We start from the raw sequence: 15,108 nt of genomic DNA on the forward strand, positions 1-15,108 counted from the left end.
TTTTGAGGTACAGTCTCACATAATGCAAACTTATCTGAAGGTTACTATGTAGATGAGGATGACCTTGATCACCTCCAGCCTCTACTTCTCAGGTGCTATCATAACTGGTTTTATACATTGTTGGCTATTAAAACTCTGGGCCTTGTGTATGATAGGCAAGTGGTCTACCAACTGTGTTATATTGAGAGCCCAATTTTATCTTCATTTTCTATAGAGTATAAATCTATCTTACTGGCTTTATAATTGTCCTCTGAGCAAGTGAATGTATCAAGAAGGAAATGAAGAAGTTACAGCACAGAAATGCCAATCTCTGTAAACAGTCTAATAACATATAGAGTGATTAGTTTGGAAAACCATAAAAAAAAACACATGCTATTGTAAGAGATTTGGTGCTAATTTGAAGTTTACTTTTTGCTATTGTTGTTTATTTTTGAGAATATAATTTATGTACAATATTTTTTCCTTCTGTTTCCTCCCTCCATGCCCTCCATAAACTTCTCACCGCTGTCCTTCAGATTGATGCTTAATTGTTTTTGCATGGATATATAAATTTCATATATGTATGTATTTCTGAATATAACTTTTTCCTCCATATTATGTTACTTTTATGTATGATTTGAGGGCTGACCATTGGGCACACAGTTGGTGTGCTCTTGTCTAGGGAAGACCACCTCTCCTGTTCCCAGCCTTTCTTAATTGCCTGCATTTCTTTGTTTAGAGTTGAGGCCCTGTAGGCTTTTCCATGCCCAGTTTGGCACAATCATTTATGTCATTTCTTTTTGTTCTTTTTGTCTTTTTTTTTATTTTTATTTTTTCATTTTACATACCAACCCCAGTTCCCCCTCCCTTCTCTTCTCCTTCCCTCTTCCCCCTTTCCAACCTCCCATTCACTCCTCAGTGGGGGTATCAACAAAGTCTGGCATACTGAGTTAAGGCAGGATCAAGCCTCTCCTCTCTGTATAAAGGCTGAGCAAAGTATTCCACCATAGGGAATGGGCTCTAAGAAGCCAATTCATGCACCTAGGATAGGTCCTGGTCCCACTGCTAGGCTCTCCCCCAACAGATCAAGCCATGTAACTGTCACCCATGTTCAGATGGCCCAATTCGGTCCCATGCAGGTTTCCCAGCTGTCAGTCAATGGTCTCTCCCTAGCTTAGGTCAGCTGTCTCTGTGGTTTTCCCTATCCTGCTCTTGGCTCCCCTCCCCCCTTTGTTCACATGATTCCCTCCTCCCTTTCTTCAACTAAACTCCAGAGCTCAGCCCAGTGCTTGGCTGTGGGTCACTGCATCTGCTTCCATCAGTTACTGGATGTAGGTCTTATGATGACATTTAGGGTAGTTACTAACCTTGGAGAAGGCCAGTTCAGGCACCCTCTCCACTATTTCTACTGGAGTCCTTGTTGGGGTCATCTTTGTGGATTCCTGGGAATTTCTCTAGCACCAGTATTCTCCCTAATCCCACAATGGCTCCCTCTGTCATGATAGCTGTAGCACAAATTCTAATTGGTCTTAATAATAAAAACTCTAGAGAAAAGATGGATATTGGGGTTAAAGCTGAAGATCAGAGAAGCAAAGCAGCCAACCACTCAATTTCTCACCTCTGCCAATGTTCAGACCCAATGGGTGATTCTGTCCTCAGACTGCATCTCCAGAGTACAGCACCTGTCTCCACAAAACCTCAGACTGCACTGAGCTTCTGTCTCTTCCTCCCTCCTTATATTTCTCTCTAGTGCTGGGATTGAAGGTGCTGAGATCACTTTTTTTTTTTTTTTTTTTTTTTTTTTGTCCAGTCTGGTGTTCTAAAAACTTATTGTACTTTCTTAGGCATTAACCTTCTTTAGGTTGGGAAAGTTTTCTTCTATGATTTTGTTGAATACATTTTCTGTGCCTTTGAGTTGGAATTATTTCTCCTTCTATTCCTATTATTCTTAGGTTTAGTCTTTCATGGTATCCCAGATTTCCTGGATGTTTTGTGTTAAGAATTTGTTGGATTTAACATGTTTTTTTCCCTTTGGACCAATGAATCTATTTTTTCTATCACATTTTTAACACCTGAGATTTTCCCTTCCATGTCTTGCATTCTGTTGGTTATGCTTGCATCTGAATGTAGTTCTTGTTTGTTTACCCAGATTTTCTATTTCTAGAATTCTCACAATTTGTGTTTTCTTTATTGCCTCTATTTCAATTTCAATCTTGGACTGTTCCCTTTAGTTGTTTGTTTGTTTTTTTTTTTCCCCTTGGGTTTCTTTTAGGCAGTTATTGCTTTTTTCCATTTTTTGGTTCATTTTTTCCTGTATTTCTTTATGAGAGTTTTTCATTTCCTCTTTAAGGGCCTCTTTCATCTTCATAAAGTTATTTTCAAGGTCATTTTCTTCTGCTTTATCTGTGTTGGGATGTTCAGGTCTAGCTGTCATAGCAGCACAAGTGCTGCTGCTGTGTTGCCCTTTCTGTTGTTGAATGTTTCTTTGTACTGCCATCTACCCATCTCTTCCTCCAATCGGTGCAGGTGGGGCCTGTGCTTCCAGTGGTCACTTTATTCCTCCAGGTATAGGTAGGGTGGGTGGCTCCCTTGGTCTCTGATTCAGTTGGGGGATGGTTGGGGGGGATGGGGAGGATGCTGCTGCCTAGTAACTTGGCTGCTGTAGGTGGCTTGGGGCAAGGGATGTGCCCTGAGGGGTAGGACTTAGAGAGCAGTGCTGTCCAGTTGGGAGCTCAGATACTCACCTTTTTCCTCAAGCTGTAGGTGAGGCATGTGGTTGATAGGGAGGCCAGAATTTGGGTGGGGAACAGGGGATGTGCCCCCCAGGGGCCAGGGCCTAGAGAATAGGGCTGTCCAGTGTGGAGCTCAGACACTCACCTCTTCCCATTTATGACATTCTTATTCTAATCAAGTTTGGGCAGTCATGTTGGTAAGACTTTATGGGCGTAGCTTCTGATGTCAGACATAATCCCACAGTGAATTCCTTGATTTACTGGCTCTTATAGTCTTTTTGACCCCTAATCTGCAGTGTTCTCTGAGCCTTAGATACCATGTGTTTTGTAAATGTGTCATTTGAGACTGGGTTTACAGCATTGCATTTTGATTTCCATCTGTTGAAAAGAGAAGTTTCTTTGATGATGGGTAAAAAGGTGTGTTTATAAGGTGTGGTAGCTTGAATGTAATTGGCCCCCATAAGCTCATAGGGTGTGGTGCTATTAGGAGGTGTGGCTTTGTTGAAGTAGGCATGCCCTTGTTGAAGTATGTCATTCTGGAGGCAGGCTTTGAGGTTTCATATACTCAGGATATTGCCCAGTGTGTCAGTCAACTTTCTGTTGCCTGTAAGATGTAGAACTCTCAGCTCCTTCTCTTGCACCATGTTTACCTGCATGCTGCCATGTCCCACCATGATGATAATGGACTGAACCTCTGAACTTTAAGTGAGCCATCATACATAATTAAGCGTTGTCCTTTATAAGAATTGCCATAGTCATGGTATCTCTTTATAGCAATAGACATAACGATAATGTTTATAGATTGTTGTTAGAGATTATGCTGGCTTAATAATGTAGTGGTTGCAGATTCTCCAATACCCATGATTTCATTAGTACTGAGTAGTTAGTTATCTAGGTTAATATGAGGCATGGGCATTCCTCTTGTTTAGTAGGTCTTAAATACAATTAGAGAGCTGTTGGTTACCACCAAGGTTTGTGTACTACAGCTGCACCTGTAGGGTTATCAGTGCCATGGTGATTGTGGGTGTGGTCCATATGTACCGTAGCTGGGTAGAACCAGTTGGTTGTCTCTTTCATCTGGAAGCTTGCAGGGCATCTTTTTGATCCCCGGAAAGCTAATTTGAGGCTTACTTTTTAGAGAGCACAACAGCTTTGATTTCTGCTCTATAGAAGCTATCATCTGCATAAAAAGCCTGCATAAAAAGCTCAAACTAGTAAGCAGGAAAGCATTGTTGCAACTGATGTGTTAGTGAAGATTTCTTCTGTTGTTGAGACCAGCTTACTTTGTTAGCTCAGTACAGCAGAGTAGGTGGTGGTCCCACATGATACATTGTTAATTTTTCCTTAATTCTCAAGCCACAGAGTGTGAAATAACTTTCAGCCATGGAGTTTTGTGCTGTTTTCTTAAGGGCTAATAGATAATTGATATATCAATTGACCTGCTTTTCAAGTAGAGACTCACATCAGCATAAAAGGCAGCAGAGAATATTGTTCTCGTGACATTTCTTTATGAATCTTAATCGACAAACTACTCAGTTCACCAAAATGATTAGAGAAATACCATTGCCAAAACTTGTAATGAGCACAGGACTAAGTTTAATTAAACAAGGACTGTAAAATATAGGAAATAACAATTTTTGGGTTTGGCAAAAACTTAGAATTAAACTGAAAAATATGATAAGAGCACATGCTATTGCATGTTCAGTAGTCACTCTTTATTCTGGTATTGCTTTTGTTAATTAGATATTGTTGTGTTGTGCAATCAAACAAGTGAATTATCTTATGTTACTCTAATTGTATTATTATCTGTTGTGTCCTTAAGAGTCACAACTCTTAATGTCTAAGATATAAGATGGAAGATAGAAGTAAACATTGTATACTTTTGATCCTGAATTGGAAGTATCACTATGAAGTTGAGATGTTTTAATTTTAAAATATCATAAGCCTTATATTTGTACATTTTTGTATGTTTATATATGCATACTTTTAATCAGAGAATGTTTTATTTATATTCTCAAATCAATCAAATGGATATTTATACCATATTTTAGTTCTGACATTTATTTGCTGCCCATGTCTATGGAGAAAGCTTAGCAATGAGCAAGCCTAGTTTCCAAAATGATTTTGAAATAGCTTCCTATTAAAAGAAGCAAAGGCTTCTTTGAGAAATCTTTGAATCAGGTTGGAGAAATAAAATATATAAAGTGATCTTGAAAAATTTTATACCAGACACTGAAACTACCAGATCACCAGATCCATGACAAAGGTGCTGCAGAGCTAATTCAGAAGTGTTCTTAGTGACAAGTTACTTCATTTTAGCCCCAAAGTCATAGATTATTAAAACGTGAAAGCACTTATGGTACAGTTGCTTGCTCTGAGATGTTTGAACTAATTCAAATTGTTCCATTTGGGTATCAATAAGGATTAAAGTTAGAGTGAATTGACAGCTCCTCTTGATGCTTAAATACATACTTTCATAATGGAAAAATTAACCCCACAAAAATTAACAAGCCCCCATCTCCTACTGGGCATCATTGGTGGATGTTAATCCTGCCTTTGGGTTGGAGGCATAGAATGTAAATGCTTTTGCAGAGGACTTGAGTTAGGTGTCCCTCTCTAACACACACACACACACACACACACACACACACACACACACATACACACTACAAGTAATAAAAACTTAAAATAAACACTGCCTTTTGAAACTGATAAACCAAACCAAGATGAAATATTCTTATTTCCAGGCACTTGAGACTAACAAATAATAAAGGAGATAGAAATTTTATGTGTTAACAAATAAAGACAAAACAGTAGAATTAGATTGATTCTATTATCACTTAGATTTTAATGGATTTTGATACTTAATATCAGAAAGAGAAACTCATACTGATGAAGCCGCCTGCATCCAACCATTTTATAGGAAATACAGAAGGCACTTGTCAAAGTGCACTGTGAAGATGTGCACTTGTGAAAGTGTACTGCACTTCTGGGATGCCTAGTAGACAGGTGATCAGCGTGTCCCACAGATTTCCAGAGACAAGCTGAGGAAAGGTGTAGACTAAAAAGTCATAAAAGCCTGTAACTTGTAACAACATATGCACATTTATGTGTGTATATGTATACACACACACACACACACACACACACACACACACACACACACAGATAGAGAGATATTCATTTATTTCAGTAACAAATCCATGGATAAAGATAAGGAAGTTATTACCTTAAAAGAAAATAGTGGTAGCCGGTGTGGTGGTACACCTGCACTCAAGAGGCAGAGGCAGGCAGATCTCAGTGAGTTTGTGGTCAGCCTGGTTTATAAAGTGAGTTCCAGGACAGGCAGGGTTGCTATTACAGAGAAACCCTGTCTCAAAAATAAGCAAGTAAACAAACAAACAAACAGGAATAGTGGTTTCTCTCAGGTGGAGCAAGAGATGAATAGTGATGTGTCAGAGTGTGTGATGGCTGGTATCCTGTTTTTTTTTTTTTTTTCCCTGTGTTGTATGGTTCTAAGTATAGCTATAAATCTGTGAAGGAGGCTTAAAACATTTTATGATTAGTGGAAATAAGATATAAGGAAAGGGAATTGAGTATAGGAGAGATGTGTCTTGGGAAATGGTGAGAATTAATGGCTTTCATTCAGATTAGCTAAGACTTGTTGAATGAGGATGTTATTAATGCTGCTGTTGGAAATTTTAACTAGCCTGTAAGTGGAGAGGCACTAAAGTTTATTAAAAAGAGGACTGGAGTGTTGAAAACTGTTTTTAAGAAGGTAAATCCCTGAAGGTGGATTTCATTGAGAGACTATTGTGTGAAATTGGAACTGATAAGGACTGGCTTGTGGCAATCATTGAAGGAATGGAATTAAGATTGTTTTGTAGCAGCTTGTTATGTAGTAGGCAGTGAATAAGATTGTTAATAGTAGAACATTAGAAGTGAACTTGAAACTGTTGTTTGAAGGCATTCCCTTTATTGGGTAAGACTGAGTAAATTTGAATGGAGAGTTTTAGGTGATATAGACTGAGGCCTGATATTTCTCCTCATGATGTATTTAAAATCTCAGAATGGTTGTGCAAGATTCAAGATTCCACATTGTTCATGGAAATGAACAGTTCTGCCAGGCTCTGTGGTACAATCCTAGGTGATAGGAGTTCCTTCCTGGAATCCTAGCACTTGAAAGGTAGAGAGAGGCAGGGCTGGAAAAAGTGCATCCAGCCTGTTTTACAATGAGTTCCAGGCCATGTGGGCACTGCCACTGTCTTCAAAAATAAAAAATAAGTTAAAGCAAGCAAATAATAGCAAAAATACTTCTGTTAATTGAGGAACTGGTCATACTGGTTGTTTTAGTTGAGAACATAGTTCAGAGTATAGAGATATGAGGGTGATTTTTGAGCATTGCTTTTTTTCATGTTTTGAATTTTAAATTGTGCTTATGTTAAACATGTAGAAAATAGCATTTAATTAAAAGATGGAGATTTTAGCTGGCCATTGTGGTGCTTCCTTTAATCCTAGCACTCAGAAAGCAGAGACGGGTAGATTTCTTTGAGTTTAAAGCCAATCTGGTCTACATAGCAAATATCAGGCCAGCCAGAGCTACATAGTGAGATCCTGTCTCCAGGAAAAAAAAAAAAAAAAAAAAAAAAGATGAACAAACGAATATATAAAATAGTTGTGCCAAGCATTTTGTTTTTAGATGGAAATTCTTATTTCTTATTCATCATATGGTTACTATGAACAGCAGTTACGCAAACGTGTTTGCTACCTAATGTCTTTGACTATGTATGTTTGTGTGTATATGCTATATGAATGTCTGAGTGTGGCTAGGATGGCTGTAGTATATTCTGTGTTTACCTATAAGAGAATTTTATACCTGGACATTTATACCTGGAGCTTTTTAAATTGTTGTGTGTGTGTGTAGGTATGTGAACATGTATGTATGTGAACATGAGGCTACAGGTGTCTGGTGTCTCCCTTGATTCCCCACCCCCCCCTTTTTTTTTTTTTTTTTTTTTTTTTTGAGACAGGGTCTTCCTGAACCTGGAGCCAGCAATCCCTATGTATCCTGTCTTCTCTTCCACAGTGCTGGGGTTACAGATGTATGCTGAATCTGGGTTTTTATTGAGTTGATGGTAATGGGGGTCTGTTATCTTTCCCAGCCCTTGGAGTGTACATTTTTAAAAAATTTATCTTTTTATGAATTTTGTTTGTGTATGTGGATTTCATATCATCTATCCATCCAGCTCATCTCCCCATCCCTTCTCATCCACCCTCTGCTCCTGCAACCTCCCTGAAAGATAAAACAAAGTAAAATTTCAAAGAAAAGGAAGGGAAAAATCTTGTTGTGGAAGCTGTAGTGTGACACAGTGAGTCACACAATAAACCCTTTAGATCCTACGTCTTTCTTGCAAGTATTCATTGCAGTGAGTCATTCATTTGGTTTGAGGCTTCTGGTTTCTGCCATATTATCAGTATTGGGCCCTCACTGGAACTCCAGTTGGATATCCTGTGTCATGGAGATCCTGCAGCTTAGGTCCCATCCCTTCACATGCTCCAGCAGATCATAGGTGGTATGGATATTTGATGGACCAACTCATAGCCCTGGTTTCTGGGTTGGCCTGCTCTCTTTAATCATCAACACCAGGGTGAGCTCTCTAGCATTGGTCCAGCCCTCTGTGCCAAATCTACACCACTAGGGCTAGCTCTACTGTGTTTCCTAGATACAGGGACCACCATGCTAAGTGAGAGGCAGGGCCAGCCTTGTGACCACAGGGACAGCTCTCCCATTCACCACAGGCAGTAAGTGGTAAATGGCTTCTTTCCCTTGCTCATACCACCATATGGCAGATGAGGGCCGGGCCCAGATTCTCATGTTCACGTTCACCACCAGCTCACCCTTACCACCTTCACTGGGATCACTTCTGCTATACTGTCCAGGGAGGTACAAGGCCCGCCCTCTCAAGTGCTGCATCTGATGAGAGGCAGGATCAGCTATCCTGCCTGCCACATGTGGTGGTGGTGGTGGGGCAAAGTGGGGAGGGCATCTTTCTGTTGCCCTTGCCACCACATGGCAGACAAAGCAGGGTGGAAGCAATTCTGCCACTCTCAGCACCTCACAGAGCTTGTCCATGCCCCACCAACAGGGTCAGCTCTGTTGTGCTGCCCAGGCAAGGTGCAGGACCTGTTCTCGAGTGCTGCAACTGCTGGTGAGGGGCCAGACCAGTTCTTTAGTGTTGCAACCAATGAGGGGTTGGGCCAACTCTGTGAAACCCTATCCTTTTGGCCTATGGTAGTAATAAGAGCCATAGATACCAACACAGACCATGGCTTAGGCAGGGTCTTGGGTATGGACATGGCCCATGGCTGCAGCCCAGGCCTGGACATTACCATGGCAGGCCATCTGCCTTAGTCTACTCCTTGCCACCTTCATCTCTTTGGATCTGCCTCTCTCTATAAGGACATGAGCCATCTGTCTCACTCTCCCATCCACAGCCCACTCTATATTTGTTCAGCATAACAGAGCCTGACTGGTGGGCCTGTGTTTTAGATATTTGTATGCTGCTCAGCTCTCATGTAGCTATTGTCTCTTCCTGGCCTGGGGCAGAGAAGCCCTGGGCTGGCATTGAGTTTTTGATTCTTATTGCTACCTGATGGGGGTTTCCTCAGTAAAAAGTTCTTGCTTTTCAAAGATGGTAGTGTTAAGCAGCATACATTACCTTTGTTTTTTATCACTGTGGAGGCTGGAGATGATCTCAGCCTGCTCTTTCACTCACTCTCAAGGCAATGGCTCTGCACCCAGTTCTGAATCAGAGCATGCACACATTTTAATATTTTTTTAAAACCTCAGTTACATTTGGGAAAGAAGAACTAGGAAGTGGCATAAAAGTTAGTAATAGTTTTTTTGAGTTTTGTTTTATTAATTTTCTCTTCTGTAATTTATTGATAAGACCCATTAGGAAAATTCAAGTGGATAAGCATAATTTATTCTTTCAGGATTAGTGAAGTTGAAGGTTTTAAAGACTATTCCCCTAGACATTGAGAACAGAAACTAGATTGGAAGCAATGGTAGGTAGCCAAGCACAGCAGTTGTCATTGTGGCTACACGTTGCCATCACCTGGGGATTTAAGTAATCAGAGCTGTTGTGTGGTTATCACTTCTTCAGATTTCTATTTAATTTCATAGAAATATGGTTTTAGCATTGGAGCTTTTTGAACCTTTCCATTTGAATTAATGTGAAGTCAAACAGCAATTGGCCTAGAACAGGGTTGAAAAGAATCTTTGACTCCATAGTCCATAGAATCTCAGATTTGCTCCATTCAGAATAAGTTGAAGTTTTTTTCTTTTTCTTTTTCTTTTTTTGTAAAGGTTAAATATGGGGTTGTGGATGTTCTTTTTAAAGATATGTGGTTATTTATGGTGTCCATTGGGAAACTAAAAGAACTAAAAGGATGAATAATGTTTTTCATATCTGAAGAATGGAGAGCTTCACAGATGAAACTGACCATAATCACAATGAAATTTCATGGAGCTACTCCACTTTCTTAATACTGTGTTACTTGAACAGGTTGCCTGTGATTTGCTTCGGAGAATAATTCGCATCTTATATCTCAGTAAGAGACTCCAGGGACAACTGCAAGGAGGAAGTAGAGAGATAACCAAAGCTGCTCAGAGTCTCAGTGAACTTGGTAAGTCCTTTCATGATTAAAAATTGGTAGAAGTTGTTAGTATTTGTACTGGCCTACCTTTGGAGTTCTGACAAGGTATGCCCTCAGCTTTTGCAACTAACTAACCTGTGCCTGAAATAGGAAAAATTAATAAAAGTCTAAAAACTTAGACTACAAAGCCCATATAGGAAAAAGAAAACTTTCAAGCTCCTCTGGACTCTGAAAGGCAGCCCAACAGATAAGGCTAAACCATACCTTTTTGTACCTAGCTTTTAATGCCTTTGAGACATATTCAGATTGTTGAGTATATTAGCGTTTGTCAGAATACCTTCTTTGCTGTTAAGGGATTGTTCTTTGATTCACTGGTTGAAGGAGAATGAGTTCTTTCTAGCTTTTGGTGATTATGAATAGAGCATCTGTAAACACGTGTGTGTAGGTTTTGTTGTGATTTCTATGGACTAAATATCCAGGAGAAATGCTGCTTATTTAGGTTATAAATCCCATGTTGATGTGATATCTAGATGTCTTTATTCATTCTTTTCTTCGACATTTGAAATAGGCTCCTGACATTCAAGGTTTAGAGTGATGGTTTCGCTGGCTAAGAAGCTTCAAGTTCCATATTTTTTCAGGGCAAAGTTTGAATAGCTAGTGAGTACACATAGAAAAGGCCAACACCTGGGTTCTGATGAGATTTTGTGTGTTTCTTGTTTTCACTGGGTACCCAGTGATCTTTTAGAAGTGAAAATATTTGGTGATATTTATTCTCTTATAAGTTCAGAAGGTCTTTGATTATATATGTCTCAAGTATTGACGGTTTGCTTACTCTTGATGGCATGGTTATTCCAAAGTAACACGAGAGAAATGTATTTGACATATTATTTCTGAGTTTTTCTGTTTTTGATATTTCTGTTTCAAAGTCTTGCTCTGTGGGTCATGACCCTGGTGGGGTGACATATCAAATATCTTTTGTAGTAGTTATTTAAATTACAATTAATAATAGAAAATTATAGTTATGAAGTAGCAACAAAATAATTTTATGGGATAGGATTACTATAACATGAGGAAGTATTAAGTGGTTGTAGCATTAGGAAGGTTGAGAACCATTGACCCAATGTTTATGTTATATTTTTACTGGTCAAAGAAATATAGTAGACTTCTCAAATCATGCTTCAACGTTCCAGTTGTGTAATTCTAAAGTGTAGATATTGATTAGGCTCATTTTTACAATACATTACTTAGTACCCTCGAATATATTATATCAAAAGTTAATTTAAGGAGTTAGTAATATTTGAGTGTTGTTTTCTTATGCCTTTTTAGAAGCATGCATTATATTTATTTATTTTTTAAATAAAACACCTTTGGAAGGTTGTAATTATGTATTTGTGCAATACACATATACCTGTGTGTAACTAATAAAGAAATAAGTGGCCATCAACTTGAGAGTTGGGGAAGCATTTGAGGAATTGGAGGGAGGGCATATGGGGAATCTGGAGGGAGGAAAGAAAAGGAAAGCGATATAATTTTATTTCAATTAAACATTAAAAAATAGTATATTGTATATATTTGTAATTCTTTTATATTTGTTAATTTATCATTTGTGCTGTTTTTCTTTTGCTTTTATTTTTAACTTTTGATTTTATTCTTTACCCTTCTTCTTAGTCCTTCCCACCTCCCTACTTGCCGAAGTTCATGTTCTTTCTCTTTCTCAAAAAATGAAAATGACTCCTCCCCCCAACCGCTAGAAAAAACCACACAAGGAAAAACAGAAGACCAAAATGAAACAAGAAGAACATAAAATGACATGGAGTCTTTTGTGTTTGCCAGCTACTCCTGGGCATGGGATCTGCCCTGTAGTGTAGTTGATATATATACCCAGTGATATGCCATTGGAAAAACTGATTTTTCTTTTTCCAATTGGTACTATTTGCAAGTCTCTTCTTGTCTAAGGGAAGATCTTTATGTTCTCTTCAACTTCTCAGTTGTGGGATTTTGTCTGTTTGAACATGTGTAGCCTCTGTGAGTTCATGTGTCTATCAGTTCTTTCCTTGGAGTCTTCCATCACCTCTGGTTTCTACAAAAGAAATAACACTATAAATATATATTATGTCAGATAATGCTATATGTTATGTCAGGTTAAGACATACAGACTTCAGTGGGATTAGTGATGATTTAGAAATGTCAGGGGGACAGCAGATTTCATGCACTGTGCAGACTTAATAGCAGAATGGGAGCTGTACAAAATAGACCTTGTAACGTATTTATCTCTTCATATTCTATGACAAGGTTTCTTTCAGTAGAGACCAGCTGTGAGACCATGGTGACCCTACAGATGACATGGTTAGTGTGCTCTCAAACGCCCTCACACTATGCTTTTTCAGTTATTCAGTGGAAGTCACTCTTTCCTGGGAAATATTTTTTTTGAGTTTGTTTTTGTTTACTATGCTTTCCTTTCCCCAAATGTGTTATTTGTTGTTTTTCCCTTTTATTGAAAATAGATTTCTTTTTTCCTCACTTGATATATCCTGATTATGTAAGGTTTCCTCTTCCTCTGCTCCTCCTAGTTCCTCACAGCTTCCCATCACATCTGGACATCCCCCCACACCCTTGCTTCTGTCTCTCATTAGAAAATAAACAGGATTCTAAGGAATAATCATAAAATAAAATGAGATAAAACATAAACTAACATAACAGAATAGGACAAAACAAGAGAGGGGAAGGAATCCCATTAAAAACACTAAGCTGGAAGCTATAATATCTACACAAAGAACTTGTTTTAGTTAGGATTTCCATTGGTGTGAAGAGACACCATGACCTTGGCAGCTCTTATAAAGGAAAAGTATTTAATTGGGACCGGCTGGCAGTTTCAGAGGTTTAGTCCAGTACTGTCATAGTGAAAAGCATGGCAGCATGCAGACAGACATGGTACTGAGAGTTCTATATCTTGATCCATAGGCAGTAGGAAGTGAATTGTATCACTGGGTGTGGCTTGAGTTTATATGAGACCTCAAACCCCATTTCCTGTGAGAAGCTGTCTTTGTGGGGCTACAGTAGGAGCCAGATGACCAGCCCACCATTAGTACCTGAGAGGGGGAGTGTGGATAAAAGAAAAACTAGCTAAAGGGGTTCAGAGGAGAGACAGAGACACAGGATAGTTGTCAGGAGGGCCATTCAATCCATCCTGGATGTGTCCCTAGTTTATTCTTTAACAATCTTAAGTATACAACCAGAAGAGGGGACAATGACAGAAGACTTCTATTGTCATGTATAAGGGACAAAGAGACTTACTTCCCCTAATCCTCCAGGTATTTGGTAGCTGCACCTGCCAACTGGCTCTCAAGGTCAAAAGTAAATACACCTGGGCCCAAGTCTGTTGTTATTTATATAGAGACATCCACTACCAAGGCCAAAATACCCTGTAGTCACCAAACTATCCTCTTATAGGTAGTAAGACACACTTGAGCTCTCTGAATTTGAGGCAAGATGAAATGGATCCTGACAACTTCCACAGTGACACACTTACTACAACAAGACCACACCTACTCCAACAAGGCCACACCTCCTACTAGTGCTACTCCCTATGTATGGGTCAAGTGTTCAAACACATGAATCTATGGGGGTTGTAGCATAGGACCTATAGGGTAAAAAGAGAGAGAAATACATACACACTAAAAAAGATAAAAATTAAATTATGAATAAAAAAAAAAAAAAAAAAAAAAAAAAAAGGAAAAGCCCTGACATGACATGAGACAAGGAACTTCCAAAGATGCCACTGAGTTCATTTTCTATTACCTATATACTGCTGGGCATGCAACCTTATCCCTTAAGAGTTTTTGTTTCCCTTAGGAAAAACTAAATTTTCGTTTGCAAATGGTTATCAGTTGGAGAGGGCTTCTGGATTAGGGACAGAAGCATGTGTCTACTTCTCCTTGCAGCTCGAGGACTCCATCTGGTGTAGAACTGGCCTTGTTCATGCCGCTTCTGTGAGTTCACATGTGCCTCAAATCGTTGATTTATACAGCCTTGTGAATCTTACACTCTGTTTTCTCTTCTGAGCCTGGAGGGGAGGGATTTCATGAAGACATTACATCTAGAGCTGTGTTCAATGTCTGTCACTCTCTTCATTATGTCTGGCTGTGGTCTCTGTGTGTGTTCCTGATCTGCTGCAGGAGTAAGCAGGAGGAAGTATCCCTGACAGTGTCTGAGGAAGGCACTGACCATTCTCCTTAGTCAGAGTGGCCAGTGTTATTTTCTTAGTGTATTCTTACATAGGGGTGTAAAATTATAGTATCAGCTAATTTAATGTCTCACTTTTTAAGTATCAAAATTATAATTTCTATGCAGCAAAATTTACCTGTAGTAATCATTAAGCATAGATAAATCTTACTTATTTCAAGTTTTAGTGTATGTATTTGTCCTCAATGACAGTCCTTCATATTTAAAATTAGATATTTTATTATGATTATTATGTTCTAGAACTAATAAATATGGCAATACAAATAGTGGCATATTCTTTAAACCTCTTTTGTAATGTAGTATTGGCTTTACTGAAGATATTTTATAAATATTAAATGTTAAAAGATTGCTGAGAAAATACAGTTCATGGTTGACTTATCTGAATGTGAATGTGTTAAAGAAATTAAGCCTCTTGGGCTGGAATGACGGTGCAGAGGTTAAGAGTCCTTGCTGTTCTTGTGGGGACCTGTGTTTGGTTCCTAGTACCCACATCTAA

General features: G+C 38.9%; 1 protein-coding gene across 2 annotated transcripts in view; it reads left to right on the forward strand.

The window, feature by feature from the left end:
- The window catches only part of Cog5 (component of oligomeric golgi complex 5), a 277,645-nt gene that overhangs the window by 24,216 nt on the left and 238,321 nt on the right, over nt 1-15,108 (forward strand). For both annotated transcript variants that reach the window (XM_051175123.1, XM_051175122.1), the window contains exon 6: nt 10,280-10,400. In XM_051175123.1, coding sequence (XP_051031080.1) covers nt 10,280-10,400 — 121 coding nt within the window. The remainder of the gene's footprint in view (nt 1-10,279; nt 10,401-15,108) is intronic.

The sequence above is a fragment of the Phodopus roborovskii genome, unplaced genomic scaffold (genome assembly GCF_943737965.1).
Source record: "Phodopus roborovskii unplaced genomic scaffold, PHOROB, whole genome shotgun sequence".
Lineage (NCBI taxonomy): Eukaryota > Metazoa > Chordata > Mammalia > Rodentia > Cricetidae > Phodopus > Phodopus roborovskii.